This window comes from Candoia aspera, chromosome 6, assembly GCF_035149785.1.
Source record: "Candoia aspera isolate rCanAsp1 chromosome 6, rCanAsp1.hap2, whole genome shotgun sequence".
Lineage (NCBI taxonomy): Eukaryota > Metazoa > Chordata > Lepidosauria > Squamata > Boidae > Candoia > Candoia aspera.
In genome coordinates this window covers 89,346,203-89,365,893 of record NC_086158.1, presented here as the reverse complement: position 1 = coordinate 89,365,893, position 19,691 = coordinate 89,346,203, and the positions used below count along the sequence as shown (strand labels likewise).

General features: G+C 38.3%; 2 protein-coding genes across 24 annotated transcripts in view; one reads left to right on the top strand and one right to left on the bottom strand.

The window, feature by feature from the left end:
* Positions 1-19,691, bottom strand: part of ZSWIM8 (zinc finger SWIM-type containing 8) — a 746,829-nt gene that overhangs the window by 522,895 nt on the left and 204,243 nt on the right. For 3 of the 5 annotated variants that reach the window (XM_063307635.1, XM_063307637.1, XM_063307638.1), the window contains exon 27: positions 11,426-11,458. The exons of 1 other annotated variant lie outside the window; for it this stretch is intronic. The gene's annotated coding sequence lies outside the window, so the exon portion shown is untranslated. Of the gene's footprint in view, positions 1-11,425; positions 11,459-19,691 lie in introns of those variants that run through there. One more of the 5 variants, XM_063307639.1, reaches the window with a different exon arrangement.
* CAMK2G (calcium/calmodulin dependent protein kinase II gamma) overlaps positions 1-19,691 on the top strand; it is a 170,464-nt gene that overhangs the window by 112,176 nt on the left and 38,597 nt on the right. For 10 of the 19 annotated variants that reach the window (XM_063307660.1, XM_063307653.1, XM_063307657.1 and 7 more), the window contains exon 13: positions 14,691-14,731. In XM_063307660.1, coding sequence (XP_063163730.1) covers positions 14,691-14,731 — 41 coding nt within the window. Of the gene's footprint in view, positions 1-7,366; positions 7,430-14,690; positions 14,732-19,691 lie in introns of all 19 variants that reach the window. The other 9 variants (XM_063307645.1, XM_063307658.1, XM_063307649.1 and 6 more) reach the window with 1 other exon arrangement.

Genomic DNA, 19,691 nt, shown 5'->3' with positions numbered 1-19,691 from the left:
CATCTGACTAACTTTCTCTCCACCGTTTCTCAAACAGATACATTCTCCTCTTCATAACCTTCCTGGCTATAAATGTTTACATTAATAAACCACTCTATTTCTTCAGCTGTCATTTCGATTTGTCTCAGTGCAGTTTTCAAGATATCCTGTCTCCTTATTGTTGAAAGCCACTGCTAGGGAACAAGTGATGGGACTTTCTGCTGCTCTGTTGGCAAAACAGAACCTCCTCCAACTTCTTCCTTACTTTCTCTATCATATGTCCTTGACTTGTGAGCATGTGTTCAGGTGTTTATTTAAGAAATTGACAGAGGTTAGTTTAAAATGGGTCTTTTTCTTGAAAGGTACTTCAGTTGTGGAAATGGGGAGAAGGCCCAAGGTCATTGTGAAAGCTGCTTGTGATTTACATGATCCACATATGTTGCATAACCTTTCAGCCTATGTGCTGCACAGTTTGAATTGTAATATCCATCAGGAATAAGAAGGGAGTATTAAGAGTTGGATGAGGTAGAGAAATGCATGCCAGTATGTCTAGCATATCTCTGAAAATTTGCTTTGTGAGAGGGCTGTTGATTTCATATTCTCAGCAGGCTGTTTCGTGTATCTGGACTTCACCTTTTCAGTTCCTGTAGCCACCATTAGTGCCTTTCACGCAAACCCCTACTTGGAACTGTTTCATTTCTGAGTATCAGTGAGATCGTTCTCCTCAATTTTTCTTAAAAATCTTACTTCCACCAAAGCTTTTTTTAAAAATAATTGTAGCAGCTTGAAGAAGGCCAGTACAGTATGTAATAACAGAGACAACGGACACCAAATTAGAATTGAGTGCAACTGAACATAATTTAAGAAGTATATTTGAGTTTGTTGGTCTCAGTTTGAAAGATAGCTGATAGCTGGCTACTCTGCTGGCATCTCACAAATACTGCCCTCTTCTTCCTTATGCATATGATCCCTTTTTGTCTCTCTCTCTCTCCATACAGGCACACCCCCTGCCTTTTGTTAAGAGCATCCACAAAGTTTCTCTATTCTTTTCAGCAAAAAAATGCAAAATCACTGTGATCATGCTGCAAATAGCAGCAGGAAACTTGATAAATTAGTGCTTTTGATGGGAAGAAAAAAAAAGTCTCTAGTATCTTTCCATGAGAGGAAGTGGCCTGAAAACTGAAAGACTGAGAGGCAGGTTAACTGAAAGAACCAAGTGAAGGGATAGGTTGCTGCTGCTGCTTAGAAGGTTAAAAATGGTGCACCCTAACCCTTAAGAAACATTCTGGGTCTGTCATTGATGCAAATGGAGTGGGAACCAGGTTCAGATTCACCTGCTTGTCCTCAGTTTGGTTACAGGGCTGAAAATGTCAGCAGGTAGCAGCTATGACCAGGAAGGCCTTTGCACAGCTTCATCTGGTTTCCTAGATCAAGAGGCCTTTCAGACAGTCATTCTCGCCCTGTTCACTTTGTGGCTTGACTACTGCAACATGTTCTACATGGGGCTTCCCTTGAAGACCACCTGGATGTTTCATCTGGTCCAGAACTCAGCGGCATAGGCAGTGATGGGCATGCCTCAATGTAATGCCCTTGCTTTGTGAGTGGCACTGATTGCCAGTTTGCTTCTGGGTGTGATTCGAGGAGCTGGTCATTACCTATAATGCCCTACATGGCATAGGGCCTGGCTGATTTGATTTGGCAAGGTTGGTGCACTCCAGGTTCCTTCAATTAAACAATACCATCTATCAGAACCCCAGAAGCGTGCCTTCTCTTTTGCAGCACCTATCCTCTGGTATAAGGATACCCACGAGATTTGGGTGACTCCCTATAATGATATGTGGGCATGACCTTGGGAGACAGGGCAATGAAATGCAGCTGAGGGAATGGTCAGATAAAAGGCAGCTTAGCCCCCAGTATGTGGCCTGGGCAAGAGGCTCAGAAGAGACCCTCCATAGTTTCTTGGGCTGTAAAGGAGACAGAGAGAAGTACTTTCAGACTTGTAAGATTCAGTTAATGTAACCTTACAATAAAGTAGAATTAGCTCATCTGGTTGTGTTTCCTGTCTGGTCTACCTGGGAAGGCCGACACTCCCACTCTACTGGTGTTTCAGAGGGCCTTGAAGATCTGGCTGTTCACCCAGGCCTTTGGCCAAGGTGATTGAAACCCCTTCTTAATCGTGTGGGAATGTCTCTCATTGTTGCCTGGTTTTGCCAACTTTTGTTCCTTTTTTTCTTCATTATTATATGGTTTTATTATATGTTTTTACTTTGTGCACCACCCAGAGTTGTTGGGGGTTGGGCAGCTTACAAATTTAATAAACAAACAGATGGGTAGTATAATGGCCCTGAGCAGTAGTTTACCTTTGCCTGCTCCTTCCCTCTCCTTTCAGTGTCCTTCTCATCACAAGAGATGGTAAAAATAGTTTTGCAACAAGGGGGGAAGAAGGAAAATACCCCATTTTGTCCTAAAATTTCAGTTGGGATCTAAGTGCTGGATGCATCAGTCTTGCCCAGAGGAGGCAATTATTTTGAAGAGGAGGAGAGCCATACACTGAATGTCCATCCTCCTCACCTGAGGTGTACTGTGGACAGGAGAGAGCCCAAGCTGTCTAGGAATCTCTGGTTCTGAGAGGGAGTTTGGGGTGAACTCATCTCAGATGATGAATATTCTGGGTATCAGTTGTCATATATGTGCCCAATTATTTCTCAACAAAACTGATGTTTATCCACAGATCTAAAGTAATTTGGTGAGAACTTACATGATCTTTTCCATACATCTGTGTAATTTTGTAGAAGAACCAAAAGTCCAAAAGAAAGCCTTCTCCTCCACTTTTTTTTTTCCTTTTTCCTTACAGCATGTAAAAATATATTTGGAAACTCTGCAAACGATGCCTGCTATAATCCTGTTCAGGAATACTCCTGAATTCTTAGATTGACAATGGATGTAGGATAATATTGCATCAGCACCTTCTCCATGATGAGGAGAGGTAAAATAATCATGCAGAAAGAGTTGAATGGTGCGAAATTGCTTAATTTGAGTTGCCCTAGTAAATAAAAAGTAGTTCAATGCAGAATACAGAGTTTCTCTCTAAAGCCTTTGTTATGTTTCTCAGCTAATAGTCTGTCATTCCAATAAAAAGAATTGGAGCTTTAGATTTCTTTCTCAAACTATGTAATTCTTTATACTATAGTAATACAGTTATATATACTGCCCAGAGTCACTTTTTTGTGAGATGGGCAGCCATATAAATATAATGAATGAATGAATGAATGAAGCTACTTAGTATGTAGAATATTGCAAAGTAATAATTAAATAAATGTTCATTTTAATGCTTCCCATTTTTAATTAAAAAAAATAAAAAATAATTTAGACTCAGAAACATTAGCTCTGTCAAAGAAAGAGGATAATGTTTGGAGCCCTTACAGTAAAGCTTTTGTACTAAAAAGTAGCTCTTGATCCTAATTAATGATGTCTTCCAAGTACTTGCATGAGATGGTTCCAACTTTACACTGTATGCAAAGCATGATAGAACAGAACTGGAAGTCATCACTCTTTCCAGCTTGGCAGTTTTCAAATTGCCTTCCCACATCCAAATAATATACTAAAAACAGAAGCAAAATTTTCAGTGGCATGATTCTTTTACAGTTTAAAAAATAAAATGAGGATGTTAAACCTATTTTTGTCATCCTGAACATTAAGGGTGAAATGTTTTAGTTCTGCCCATTCTCCTGTTAACTTGTAACTGCAGAGATACCATCCTCACAGTACTCACAGCCAGAAAACAATCTTTTAAAAATACACTCCCTGGCCAAAAATGTCGCCTATCCTTGCTATATACGTACGAGGAGCCAAATATAGAATGTCTTAAGAATGTTCTTAAAATGTGAAGTACAATTCTGTAATGTCTTTCCAAATGTGTGGAGCATGTCAGTACATTCAAGGAAGCCTAATGTGGTTATGATGCTGTATAGAATTTATTGATATTACTATTATGAACATATTGATATTATGCACATCATAAAGAGGTAAAGCTGCCCTCTAGTTGAGCTTGATTCCTGGTGACTTCATAGACACAGCCATGTAGTTTTCACAGCAGCAGTACAGAAGTGGTTTGCCATTGCCTCCTCCCAAGGCTAGACAGTGTTGGCCAGGTGCTTCCACTTCCTGAAAGTCTACACATATTACCTGAATTTAAACCGTTATGGTGCAGGAAATTCATTGTTGACTATTTTAGTGAAAAGAAGAGTCTGATATGGGAGAAAATTGTTAGAAAATGTCATAGTTGCCTGGTTTACTGATCGAAGCTTTAGCATAACATAAAAATGAGATTCTAACTAATTGAGGATCATGGACGCTGTAAACAAATCCCAGCTTCATGTAGCCACTATTGGCTATATGATGCCCAAATCAGAACAATAGCGCCTTTTCTACATTAAATATGCTTATATTTTGTCCTAGCCTATTCTTTAAAATGCCACATAGTGCCTTTTAATCATAGTGGTGTTTGTCATAAAAATTGTTTGCTTTACCCCTCCCTACTCCAATCTTATTTCATCTAAAGTTGGTTAAAGAACAGGGAAAAGTCTGGGTACCACCTCATTTCTGGTTATGTGAATGTGGCCTTTTTCAGTAGGACAACCAAAATGTGTCAGTGGGCATCAGACCACATATTAAACAAACATGTATTATTTAATCTATTGTATCTATTGAAATTAATCAAACCAATTGTTTAGGCCAAGTATACAATCTCACGTGCCACTGAAAATTATGTCTGGGGTATGAACATTCTAATTACGAAGTTATTGGATAGCTTATTCAAAGTATTGGGGAGGAATTTGGATACATTCATTGTTCTATCCCTCACAGTGCTAGAACTGCTTCTCCTACAGAGAATCTGGTCTTAATAAAATGTTTCCCTGTTCAGTGAAGGATTTTTGGCATCTAAATATATTTATTTAGGAAATTTACATGGCTGCCCATCTGAAGCAAATAAATCTGGAAGCCTCACAATATAGAATGATAAATACAGCATAAATACCAAATGCTAACAAAATAATAAATACAAATACAGCATAATATACCAATATAATACATGCACAATACGAAAGCCAGGGCAGTTCACACGTTATCCTCAATCATAGATTCACCTATATTGGGCTCCATTAACAATCCAGCCTTAATGCCTGTGGGAAAAGCCAGGTTTCTACAGCCTTCCAAAGGCCCACAGGATCAGGGTCATCCAGATCCCCAGGAGAGGCTATTCCGCAGGGCAGGCACTGCAGCAGACAAAGCCCATCTCCTGGGTCGTGCAGGATGGCCCCGTTTCACGGAGGAGACCCAGAGCATGCCCATCCTGCCAGATCTGGTGGGATGGGCAAGAACAACTGGAGACGGGCAGTCCTGCAAGTAACATGGCCCTGCGCCATGTAGGGATTTAAAGGTGAAAAGCAGCACCTTGAATTGCACCCAGAAACACAAGAGCCTGTGCAGTTTGTGCAGCAGAGCTGTTAATGTAGGCGAATCTCGGTGTGCCCAATACTGCACATGCTGCTGCATTCTGGACCAGCTGAAGCTTCCTGTTGCTTTTCAAGAGCAGCCCCACATAGAGCATGTAGCAGGAATCCAGGTGGGAAGCAATTAAGGCATGAGTGGCTGTGAGCAGAGCCTCCCAATCCAGGAACCGACACAGCTGGCCCACAGGATGGATGTGTGCAAAGGCCCTCCCATGCACAGCCTTGAAGTGATGATCTTTCAAGTATGTGCTACCGTTAAGACCGTTGCTGACTTTGCGTATACTTCTGCCTGAGTGCGAAAACACAGACGGCATTTTAAAATGTATAACTGGTGCTTGTCAGGCAAGATAATCTGTTGAATTAGTAAAGTTCATAATCTTCTGAATATACCAAAGAGGAGAGAAAGAGATAGAGAACTAGATTTCTGAGCATGGTCAGTCTTCATTTCTTGAAACTAGCATTTATTTCCCATATATCTCTTCCTTTTGCCCCTTCATTGTTTGAGGGACTTGACAGGGATAGATGAGAGACTGGTGTAGTCCAGAATATGAGCTATGAGTGTCAGATCTCCCATTTAAATCTCACCTCAGCCAAAAATTCACCGGACGGCCTTGAACACTTCACCCAGCCTCAGCCCTCTCTTTGCACCTAAAGTTACATTATCTGTGGTATGCAGCTTTGGAAAGGAGCTAACGCAGGGAAGTGCCTTGAATTCTTGAAATGAACAGTATTAATAGAATAGCCTGCCCATTTATCTCTTTGTCTTTCACTTGGATTAGAGAAGGAAGTAGCCCTAAGCTGCTAGAACAAGTTTGCTGTGGGCTGGCTGTATTTGCTTTGAAAATGCAACTGCTCCCTGTATATTATATATTGTATGTAATCCTCTCCTTTTTCAGAGTAATTTGTTTTCCAGCTTCCATACTACTATGAAATGCTATCCTTTATTATATTTTTATTATTCTTTTAGTTTAGTGGTTCTGCAGCATTACTGAGGAACTAAAAATATTTCCATTAGTCTGCATTTTTTCTAACTGGTGAGATAGAATTACACATTTTCTTCTTTTTCTTTGAAATCTTCTGAATAATTTAACAAACTGTGGTCTTTGACTGATTTGCTCATATCTGACAATTACAGTGTTGAATCAGTGATTATCTGAAACTTTCTAATTCCTGTGAGTGCCTTTCAGGCTGGAGGATAATAAAGAATCCTGAGCTAAACATCTGTATTTTTCTAGAGAGCAAAGGGATTTAATAAACTAAGCTTAATAAACTAGTTCGACACAGATCAGCACTTCATTCTTCTTAATGAATACTGATTTTCTTATTAATGTTTCTTAACTTGGTACACAGTGGCTGAAGCTGCTGTTCATAAATCCAAGCCGACTGGTTGACTGATCATTCTAATGTATGTTTGTCTTTATTTCTCTCTCTCTCTCTCTCTCCCCCTCCCTCCCTCTCTCTCTTTTGGAATATGGTAACACAAGCTGTTGCAGCCGGTGTACATAGCATCCTCCAGTCCCTTTTGTGATGTTAAAGTAGGCATTCTAGTCTTCTGCTCTGCAGCTAATAATTTCTCCTTTGATTTTGTTGACATAGAACTCTATAACTGAAAGCCTGTTTTATAAACACTGTTTACATCTAAAACCTGTAGCTTTCTCAACTCTTCCTGATATCCAACCCTTTGTGCTGGCTTCTGTGGTTTTATCTCCATATTTAAAAGGGAATAATATTATCTTTTTTTATAATATTGTGTTTCCCCTCTTCTTTCCTTTCTATTTCCCACATTTCTTTTAAAACTAATTTACTTGCACCATGCTAATGGGCCTTTATTGCTTTATTATGGCTCCTCCCACTGAATGATTGTGTCCAATCAGTTGGCAGGCAGAGCTCCGCCCCTGCTTCGGCCGCCATGAGTGCTGCCGGCCTGGCTGAGCAAGGTATGTGGCATGAGTTGTATCTCCTGAGTGCCTGAACCTAGAACCACACACTTGCCCACCCTTTATCAATTCCACTGCCAGTAAAAACCAGCATGATAGTATTTGTGCACCTAGTGAGACACACCATCCATGCTTGCTGGCTGAGAAAAGGGCATGCACTAAGGTATCCATCTAACCAAGAATCATAAGTACATTGATTTTGAACCTACTAACAAAATGCATGTTGGGTAATTAACCCTGTTTTGCTGTGAATTGACACAAGAACTTTGGAGACAGGGATTGTCATAGTGTCGGTACATGTTTGAAGTGGTTTCAGGAGGTTGCTACAGTTCATACAACTATGAATGTCATAAGATGCGAATATCGACATGCTAGCAAATTCTGTAAGCAAGGCAAGAATGGGTTGATGCCATATAATGAATTTTGTTTTTAAATAACATCTACCATTTTATAGGAAGATAGTATAAGATTAGCTTGCTATTTTCTCATATGGACTGGTGATAAGCAATGACACGCAGTAGCATTCTGTACTATGCATCATGTTTGTAATTCTACTTGAGTGTACAGGTTTAACTTTGAGGAACAAAGGATAGGAAGCAGTAGGATAACGTTTGTTGTAGTGGCAAAACGCTTAACTTTTTTATCCAATTGAGAACATTGCCTCTGTACTTCCAAAATTATTACCATGTAAGAATGGCAAATATATGTTGTCCTCCTCTGCAAATCGTCCCAAGTAAGAAAAGGATCGTGTGCAGCTAGAAGCATTAGGGAAAATGCTTCAAGGGCCAGATGATTTCCTATTGCTAATTCCTCTTCAGCTAAACAAAAGTGATTAGTTCAGGGACAAGAGCAAATAAATATGTCCATATCCTGAACACTGTTTGAACTTGGGAAGAATACAAAGTGAGGTGCTCATCTGACAAGAGTCCAGAAGACTTATTTTATTTTATTTTATTTATTTTATTCCTGCCTTTATTATTTTTATAAATAACTCAAGGCGGCAAACATACCTAATACTTCTTCCTCCTCCTATTTTCCCCACAACAACCACCCTGTGAGTTAGGCTGAGAGAGAGGGACTGGCCCAAGGTCACCCAGCCTGCTTTCATGCCTAAGGCGGGACTAGAACTCACAGACTCCTGGTTTCTAGCTTGTTACCTTAACCACTAGACCAAACTGGCTAATGCCCTTGGAGCCAAAGCTGATATGCCAACCTCCCTAGGATTTCCTCACCAGCTTGGCTTCATGGACCTACAGTACAGGTGAGGGAACTCTGAAGATGCATTCCCAACTATTGAATACGTGCAAGCTTCCCCATGATCCCCTTGCTTATCAGATAAAGCCCTCCTAGGACAGGAGGTAGGATAAGGACCCTGTCATCCCTCTCAGTTTTATCTCCTCTCCTATCTATTAACTTAATTTGCATGCTTCTATCTGGGTGCACCTACATGTGTGACATTTCATGCAATATATATGAATTCATGCAGTGTATATGAATATATACTGCAGATTTTGGATGTATTGTGATCTAATTTCCTTGTCATAGACTGTAGGAGTAGGGCTTGGTTTTGGTAAATGGTGCATGTGCAAAATCTACGGGAACAAAACCAGGCTTGGTGTTCATATAGTTGCTAGGTTTGCCAATAAGTTTTAAAAATTAATGATGCGATCTTGAAAATAAAGCTCTTTCTCCAAATAGATTTTTTTTTATCTTTTAAGATGTACACCAATTGCTAGATTACTCTTTAAAAGCCATGTTAGTTCAAAATGCAGTCACACTATATCCATTGCATTAAAATGAGTCTACGTATAAATGAAAAGTGCACTTTTATCCAACCAAATTCGATGTGACTGAGCAGGCATCTACAATTTATATGTTGCTAAAGGCAATCTTTTTTTTTTTAATGTGAAATGGAATATATATGGATGTGAGGAGAAACTCACTCTCCTGTACCTTGAGCGCTTTCTTTTCCAGCCTAATTAACTGCTGATATCAAAACTAGACTGGGAGAAAATTGCTTGAAGCAAGAGGGAGCATCTCTTAATCTGTGTACCCTATTTGAAGCCTGTGGTTAGATACATAAGGATAGCCCCACAAATAACCACCCAGAGTCGTTCTCTGAATGAGATGGGTGGTGACTAAATTTGATAGATAGACAGACAGACAGACTAAGATAGATAGATACTCAATGGAGGAAACAGAAACCCTTATATTCCAGGCTACTAGCTTTTCTTGCAAGGGGTTTTCCTTTTTTTTTTCCTTGAAAAATGACAGTGTTGGTGTAAAGACATTGGACTAATTGGTAATTTCTCATAAATTAAACGGGGTTTATGGTGAGGGTTAAAGGCCCTCTAAGGACTACTTATGAAATATTTATCATTATATGCTAATGAAGGGATGCTCACACTTGCTTCAAAGAATTTTCTCGCAGACTAGTTTTGATATCTGCAACTCTGGAGGGGAAAGATTTTTTTTCCCAATCTATTATTTAAATGGTTTAGAACCAGTGCTTCCCGAACGTTTTTCCTTCATTACCCAAAACCACTTATCAGAAAATCCTTTTTACCCAATGTAGATAAACACTTTAAGTCAATTTAATGGGTTTGTGTGTCATTATCCAAAATTGGGTAAACTTGGTTTTTCTTTGGATAATTTACCCAGATTTAGGAAGCACTGGTTTAGACTAATAATAAGGAAGAAATGTGTGTAAAAGCAGTTCAAGAACACGCACTGTTGGGAACAGAGAAATTATTCCCAGTTAATGTTGGTATATAATTCTAGGAAAGGTGTTCAAGTGCCAGTAGAACATTTTTGTTGTCTTTGGGAAGAAGGCATTTGAGAAGTTGTAAGTCTACTAAATAGCCAGAATCTGTTTTTCGAAGGTGAATTCACTTTTAAGCTTTAGTTAGGCTTAAAAATTAGAACCATGGCTCTTGCACGTTCATTATGGCCACTGACTTTTTTAGATATAATACTTTCACAATTGCAAGTTCATTTCCATTTAAAAACTTCAGTGCAGGTTATGTGTCATTTAGGCCAGTACTAAAAATTAAGACTAAGAAACAGGATGGAGTAATTACTTCCATCCAGTTTCTCTTTCTCATCCCAGCCTATTGTATAAGAATGCTGCTGTTAAAATGTGGAGAAGCCCCCATGTGTATCATTTTTAGATCCTAAAACAGAGGATTCCCCCAGGCCGCACATCATTTCTGAAAGACTTAAATGCAGCTCCTGGAGCCTTTCTGTCTACATCTGTCACAATTTTTAATTAAGTTTAGCTTTTATTCTGATTGGCCCATTTGTTTTGTGTGACCCATGAAACACTATTTAAAGGCTGTGTGCAACTCTCAGCTCAAAAAGGGTTGGGTTCCCCTGTCCTATATCAAAGGCACAATAAAAAAATATGAGTATGCTTTTTAATATTTAATTTCCAGGGGCTTCTCAAAGCAATTATTTCACTTTTTAACAGGTAAGATGTAAATTAGAATTGGGTTGTGGTATGTCTCCATATTGAGAATCTGCAGTGTAGATATAAAATCCTGCCTTCTCTAGAAAAGTCCTTTGCAACTTATCTGTTATTGTCTTGTGCTGAGTTTAGCATTCTGTGTGTTTTGTCTTCTAAGCTGTATTTCCAGGAAGTTTAGTGTTCATGTGTGGTACTTAATTGTAGGGATCCACTTTTCATCTTTTGGGTAACAGAGTGCTACCTACAAGTCCAAGCTTCATTCAGAATGTATCTTTATCTTGTCTTTTTTGGGGGGGGGCTGTTTTGTAAATTAATATATAGTAGCCTTTCCCAATCTGTGTATGCAAAGTTGAAGAAGAATTAAATTATGCTGCTCCTGTACGTGAAGACAAAGAACTGTGGACCATTTAAGAGGCCAGAATGTGGGTGAATTTCAAGATCTGTGCTCTCATTAGTATTAGCAAGCTACTTGGATCTTTCCTTCTACTATATTTATTCTTTACAATGCACAGAAGCTGAATGGATAATTTACACACACACACACACACACACACACACACACACTCCTCTCAATTTCTGTACTCTTATTATAAATGCAGATTTCTTAGTCCCATAAGGTCTGTGTTGGATTCACAATTACCTGAAAGTAAAGTTGGCCACATAATATATTCCTGGCCTCCCTCCAAATGCTTGTAGCTTAATTGATCTTAATTTATTTGTTATTATTTTTAAGGGAAAATAATGATAAACTTGGGGTAGCATCAAGGGCTCTAGAACAATGCCAATACCTTTCTTCTTTCTCTGTGGTAGTGAGACTTAATTTTTGATAGGACCAAAGGGAAACTGCCTGTTAGGAGTAAGTACATCTTGGCTGTGATTAGTTTGGCAGGAAAGGGTCAACATTAGGCTTTGATGAAACTGGCTTCGAGTTTTAAGTCACTATTCAGATTGCTTATTCTTCCACTGTTATTATGTATTGTCAAGCCAGTGAAAAGCACTGCATTTCTCAGTAATTCCTTTGCTATTGTGAGGTGTTTGTAAGCTATTTGCTTTACTGTGTTAAAAGTCTCTATCCAGGTGGAATTGGTTTTCAGTTGCCACTGTGTTGTCCATATTACACAATGGCATCAAGTGTAATGGAGGCAAAACTGAGGCAAACGCTGGAAGCCTCAGAGAGGCTTCATCCTTTTTCTTTTTAGTATGATTAACTACATGAGGTACTGCTTCATTTCTATATGTTAATGATATTAGGGCTGGAATGGATAGAGTTAGGACTTCTATTTCTTCCAAAAATATGCCTGAACGGGCTGGAACCAGCTACTGAAGATAATTTTGATGTTTCCCTTATGCTGCAAATAAAACTATAGGAATTCCAGACATGAAATGGATTATGGTTTAATTACACAAGCATAAGCTAGGTTTTAACAACTAATTTCCTGTTGGATGAATGCAACAGTGCCTTTATATTACATCTTGCCTTAATATCTCAGAGGCCCATCTCTTATCTGCTGCCCTGAATTTTATCCCATAGTATGGAAACATATATAAACCAGCATGCCTTCTGCACATGTGAAATGTTTTTGTGCAATAGAGTTTTGTAGAGGAGGAGAAATACCCATTTCTCCCCTTTGTGTTCTTGCACACTCGTGTTTTAAATTTGCCTCAATAAAAAAAGAAAAGCAGTTAAAAGCAGTTAAGACTTGGTTGTTCCCTCGAGCACAGGGGAAGGGCATATCGTGAGTGAAGATGGAACCTGGCAGGCACATGACTTTGTATACTTGATATTGTCAATTTATATAATGAGTGTGTTCGTTTATTATTTTTGAAGGAGTTGCTTTTTATTTTAAGTTGATCTTGATTATTAGTTGTGCAGGGCCTTTGGAAATGGATGGCATACATACAAATAAATAAATTTTAATTTTAATTTTGTGTGCTTTCAAATGACTCACAGGACAGAAACATGTTATTTAACACAATTTGGGATTTAGGGCTTAGACTCCACATTTAGTGAATGGGAAACCAAATCCTGCTACTGTGTTTTGTATGTATTTTTCTCATAGTATACTAATAACATAACCTGTCAGGCCTTGCGTTTTAAAAATTCCTTGAGCTACAAAATAAATGGGAATCTAGCATTGTACTAAATTCATGTAGCATTTACTTTTTTATGTATGATGCAGGTAGCCTACTTGAAATGCCTCAATAGGCTCCTGGCTTGTTTAAGGCCAAACATAATGCTGCCTTGGCCCAGTATTTAAGGTTTATTATTCACTGTATGATCTCAGGCAGTCAGAGACCAAATAATGTCTAGAATGATATTCTAGAGCCACAAAGACCCTTGGATGTCACCAAGGCAAAATAGGCCCTTCTGTTGCCTTTATGTTCTAAAAGACAGAACAGAAATGACAACCCCAACCTTTTGCTGTCATCTTAGTGAAAGATCTTCATGAAACAAAGCCCCAGTTTCAGTTCAGGGTATTTTGGAAAACTTAAAACATCTCTGGATATTAGAGTGCCAAAACCTATGGGCTTTTAAGCACCTGGATTAGTAGTTTTATTTTTTAAAACATAAAGCATGTTTCCTAGATGACATAAGTCTCCTAATTTGGGGACAGTGCAGATATTGCTATTAAATTTTCAAAGTATGCTATTCCTGATCCAACTGATATATCTTTAGGTGGATGTGAAGAGTTTTCAAGGGTCATTAACTAAGTTAACTAATTTATACTATCCAGACCCTAAAATCCTGTTCCAACCACAGTGATTTCTGTAGTATAAACTACAAGGTATAATTTACTTTTGTGCAAATGTCTGCCTGTTGAGTGAGTTGATGAATCAAAGAGCTGCAACACAAAATTTGCTTTGATTGGAATATATGAAAATTGTAATTGGCATGGATAGGTCTCATATGCTGACAAGCTCTTTGTGTATCCCTCTGTTACATACCCATGTTCTGGTTGTGAGTGTGTGTGTGTGTTTGCCTTTGCAAGCTAGTTATGTGAAAAACAAGATAACTTGCTCTTCTGCAAATGAAACATTTAAACTTCATCTGATATATGGTCTCTGTTTGAATTCTCCCTCTTGGCAACTGCCAATCTGACTTCTGCCCCAGAATAGCAACATTCGTGTTTTCCTAATGGTTATTCCACACTGGATTTTAGCGGACAGTTGGATTTTTCATTGTACTGAAATACCCAGATTTAATTTTTACTTTTTCTATTCAACATTTTGTAGGTAATACTTGTGGATGAGCCACTTCACACACAATAGTTTTTAGAAGAAAATTATACCTGCCTGTTGTCAGTCTATATGCAAGAGGAACTTGCAAATGATCAAAATACCTTTAATATCTAGTGCACGTAACAAATGACAACTTGGCATTAAAATGTAAAAAAAACCTTTTTCTGACTTTCTAGAATAAAATTTGTCATGTGAAGCACTAATTAATAATATTCAAGGGATAGTTCTTCAGCATGTCAAATGAGTTGATTTTTGTTGCTTTTTTGCTAATAGCTTTGGCTACTGAAGGGGACAGAGGTAGTAAGTAACAAAAGCAAAGATATGAACATCTCAAGAGCTCTGAAGATTTGTGTTATTGTCCAGTTCCTTTGAAACAATATGATTGTGGTGTAAGGTCTGAATGCTGGTAAAGCTATTGCTCATGCAGATTTTGTTGTTTTGCACAAACAAGAGCCTAAAATGAATATGGTTTGGTTCCTGACATTGACCTGCTTTAAGGGAAAGAAAAATAATAATAAAATGTAGTTCACTTGCTTCTCTCAATTCTCTTCGCAGCTGCCAAGAGCTTACTGAACAAGAAGTCAGATGGAGTAAAGGTAGGTCTGGAATCTGGGGGCACCCTTTTCTTTTCTAGTCCCTTTCACAGAAATCTGCATCCTTGGCCAGTCTAAATGAAAATGGCTGTGCACGGCTCCTGCTAAGATCACCTCTGCTATTTGACCATGTGAGTGCTGCAGTGAAATTGATAGTTGGCCAAGTCATTAAGACTCATGTCTTAATCTAGGATTTTCTTCCAGTTATTTCCTGGGATTTTCAGCTAGTGCAACAACCACTGTAATATTGAGCTGTGGGACAAAGGGCTATCTCTGCAAGACTCTTAGACCATCAATTCCACATTCTCTTACCAAAAATACTTCCTACTTAGCAAATTTGCAGGGTGTGATTCAAGTATCTGGAAATCCTTTCCTCTTTAAATAAAAAGGATGATTTGCAGGCTACAAATGCCCTGCACCTCTATGTGGAAATAAAATAGAGATGTTGACATATCAGAGAGCAAGAGATCTATAACATTGGCTCAGTAAAGCACTATACAGCAGTGGATTTCTGAGCTGTTTTAACAAAGATCTCACTCTTGATTATACTTTCTGTTTCTTTTTCCAGTAGGTGATCCTTACTTGTTGGAAGCTATGTTTACCATCTTACCTATATTCATAGGGATAATTAGTTTGTTACTTTACATATATGTTTCATATCCCTGAAAACTACTTTCAAATCAATGTTATATTGTTTTATAATATCATTTGTTATTTTACCTTTGGGAAAACTATTGGTCCTCATGCAAGGAAATAAAGTACAGTCTCGATTCTTGCATCTTTATCTAGTATTCTATGAATGTTACTTCTTCTGTGAACTGTTTTGTTTAGCTGTTTTTTCAATATATCAGTTTTGGTCTCTGTTCAGTATCATTATTACTTAAAAGCTCCTGTCATAGACAAAAATCAGTAGCTTTTTTCATATGTATGTATGCATGTTTGCTTATATTACAGCATTTCTAGGCTTCTGCCTTCCAACAGATTCTGACTTGTTATATTTATTTTAAAAAAGGGAATTGCACACCACTGAATTAACATTATTTCCCAGTCATAGTAATTGAAGCCAGCGGCTCCCCATTAAAATCCATTGCTGCATTTATTTATTTTGCTGTGTTCTGTTAAAGTCCGCTAAAGAGTTTGCATAGTTTCCATTCCACATATTCACTGAATGCATGGAGAGAATTAAACCATGCAAGCTGAGCTCATATGTCAGTGGTTCTCCAGTTCTTCCTGTCCCCCCAGTATATGCACAGTATAAACTAATACACCTAAGTAATATACTTAATACTCTGCTTTAAGTAATAATATGCAGGTGACCAGGCTTCATTATTGCATGAAGGTGGTCTCTGTGCAGAATATAAAAGCTCCTTTAAACTAAACGTGGGTAAAACTAGAAGACATAATCCTGTTCCTCTGTCATGTGTTCAGTATGCGCATTAGAGAATAGGTATTAGCACTTCTAGTTATTGCTTTGTTTTTTTCTTTCCAATTTCCCTCTCATAAATATTTCCTTAGGTGTTAAATAAGAACCACATTATGGTTCTCTGTTAATTAATTCAACAAAGAATGATGTGCCTGATATTCTGCATGTAATAACTTTGCTGTTGGGGCAGAAGAATGTTTCCACTATTCTCAGAACTCCTAAGTTAACAGGACAGATCACTCTAGACCTTTCCTCATTGACTGCTCTCACTCAACAAGTTGTGGATACATGGTGTGGGTTTGTCTCCATTTCATTGTTTGTCTGATTCCCTTTGGATATCTTTCTGAACTGGATCAGAGACGGTGTGCTTAAAGAGGGGTGAATTGTGGGTCAATGGAAAAAAATAGCTAAGGCATAAAAGAGAAAATCGTATACTTCGTATAATCCTTAATTTCACCTCAGTGACAAAGTTAGCCTAGGCTTTTCTTCTGCAGGTGGAGAACTCAAAATGTTTCTCCTGGTCCAATCCCATAGCCAATGTACATGAGCAACAAAGAAAAAGAGGGTTTTTCTTTCTTTCTACCCTCCCCTGTTTTGTCTTTCTCTAAAGTTTTATTTTTAAAAGAAAGAAAATGGGCTTCAAGCTCCTTGCCAGGAGATTCAGACAACAGTTGTGCTGATGAGCAATTTTCTGTATCTGATGTTTCTTGAAAGTGGAGGATTTTGCTCTTACTAGATCCTGATGATCTAGTAAGATGAAGGATGAAGGATTCTATTATTGCTTGTTGTTTTCTTACGTATTACTCAGTTGCTACAATATTTCTGAGCTAAGCTCATCTTAATATGTTCAAGCTAATGAGAACGTTGTTGTTTGCTCTGACTAGTTTCAAACCTCAAAAGGGAGTGATCCTAAAAGTAGTCAAAGGGGTGGGCTCACCTAAAACTCCTGGCTAATGGTGACCCAGAGATTATGTGGTAATTGAATTCCAACTGTAAATGTTCTGCTTCCATATTCTCCTGAACCCCAGTCATTTCAGTGGAGGCTATTAGTTTGCCTGTAATCTTACAGAAAGATACAAATAAACCTCTTGCAAGATTTTAGAGCTTCTTTAGTGCAAATTACAAGATTTCTTTATTCATTGCTACTTGTTCACAGACAGCTGTGTCTGCACTGAATCAATCTAAGCCAGCTGAAGATGAATTGAATAACTCTTCTTTATCTGTAACCTTTTTCAGTTTAAATCCAGATTTTATAGTTAGTTGGTCATTACTTAAAAAGCCCTTTGTGGCTTGGGCCAGGTTGTCTGAGAGACTGAGCTTCCCAGGTAGATTTTCCCCATTGGACCTGGACAGCCAGGTCCATTTCCATTGTAAGTTATGATGGGAAAGGGGGACAATGGCGGGGGGGGGGGCAAGACAAGGGCGGCTCTTCCTCGCATGGCTTGTAAAGCTTTACTGAAGGCCTCTGGGGATTGATTGCTGTGAAGTCCCCAGCACCCAAAATAATGTATTATTAATGTGCATTTTATTGCAAAAGTATTATTTAATTGTATTGTTTTATTAACCTGGATTTATTTAGTTAGTTAGTAAATTTATATGGCTGCCTGTCTCATATACATGACTCTGTGCGGATGACAATTAAAACGGAATAAAAACACAAGCAATAATTATAAACATATATTATATTCTGGGAGATTGAGGTGCACCTTTCCTGACGGTAATTTAGTGAGAGAGCACTTATATGAGGTTCAGATGGAAATGAAATATAAAAGGAATGGACCTCTCTCTAATAAAATGGGAGAATATACAAATAGTGACTTCTTAGTCCCTGTATCTCTTAGATTTCCCAAGCTTACATAAAACACACCTCCAAGTTTTCTTCCAGGATAGGCTCTACTTGCTACAGGATCCAAAGTAAGGGAAAAAAATACTTCAGCCAGATTCCAGTTCAGATCAGAAAATTCCTTGCAGCAAATACAGGTTTCTCGTAATTTCTTCTCAAAATTTAGTTCACGGGATTGGGATGGTTAGTGTAAGCTGCTCAGAGCTCTTGAAAAAAAAATCTAAGTGGAAATGCAGTACATTCTCAATACTGCAGATGAAATAAGATAAATTTTAGGAGCTTGCATGTTAACAGGAGTCTTGCTTTGTTTACACAAAAGCACTTAAAGTTGATGTATTACATTTGTAATACTTTTCTGATAAACTTCAGATCGAAGTTCCAGTAAAATAACTTAATATTCCCAAGGCTATCCAAGCTTTTGGCACATAAGAACCATAGTGCATGCCTTCCTGTAATGAAAAAAGCACATTTATTTTGTACTCAAAGCAAATCAAAATGTTGTGCCAAATCTTTGTAAAAAGGAAAAGCTGTTTGGAAGCTTCAAAATATTATGCATCTAATCAACACAGAGTAAAAACACTGAAGATACCATGATACCAAAAGGAAAATGTCAGCAAAAAAAAGGTACAAAGATCTAGAAGTACAACTGTTAATATATGTGAGAGATTAAATAGTCTTCATCTGGCTCTGAAAAGATGATAACTTAAAAGCCATTTGGCCTTTCTTGGGAGAACATTATTCAAATGGGGAATTATCACTGCCAAGGCTTTGTCTCTAGCGGTTGGCGGGTGAGGTATGTTTCTCCTGCTCTGCTCTAGAAGGCTTAATATAGGGCATAAGGGAAAGGAAGCTATCTCAGACTGATGGGGTGGGAGTGGGAATGGGGGTGCAAGTGGGTGAGTGGCTGCATAGCATTGGATTTCTTCTAAGCAAAGTTTGGGAGAAGGGTTGCATGCATGGGTATTAGTGGCTTCTGAAAAGGAAAGAGAAAAGTAACATCATTTGGGTGGATGCACTGAATCCTAACTTGGACCTTGAGTAAGCATGACGCAGGGTGGATTTTGGGGAGAAGGCATAATCCCCCTCACTTTGATTATTGTATGGTAATTTCTGTCTCTCTTCACAGAGTTCTTAAGGAATGATCTTCCTTTTTTCTCTGCCACATTAGTATGTTATTGATATTTCTCCAATTTTTTCCTCCTGATTTCTCACACTGTTAGGACAAGCAGGGAGAAGCTCACAAAGTCTAGATTCACCAAATGAAATCTCTATTCCGTGTTCTTTTTATTCATACCCAGTGTCCCCTTGCTGGGCATATCTGCCATCTGGTCAGTCCTGTCGGGCCCCTGCTTGCAGTTATCTTTCATACGTGTTCATCTTTTTTTATGCAAGTATTACAGAAAATAAGAGAAGTTATTTATGCTGTCTCCAGGGTATCCTGAGAGGTGTGGCTAAATGTAAAACACTGAATGGGTCTTTCTCATGTGATCTCATTTGTGCTTTCTAGGTCTGTGTATAGGTTTGTGTTTATCTTGGAATTATAAAGCATAACCATAATTGTCACTGCAGACACCTTCTCAGTCATTGCACTAAATCAAGCTTACTTCATTTGAGTGAGAAGATACATGATTGCTGTATACCAATCAGGGACTAGTTACTTGAAAATAGAAGATCCAAGATTCCACAGGTCAAGTATT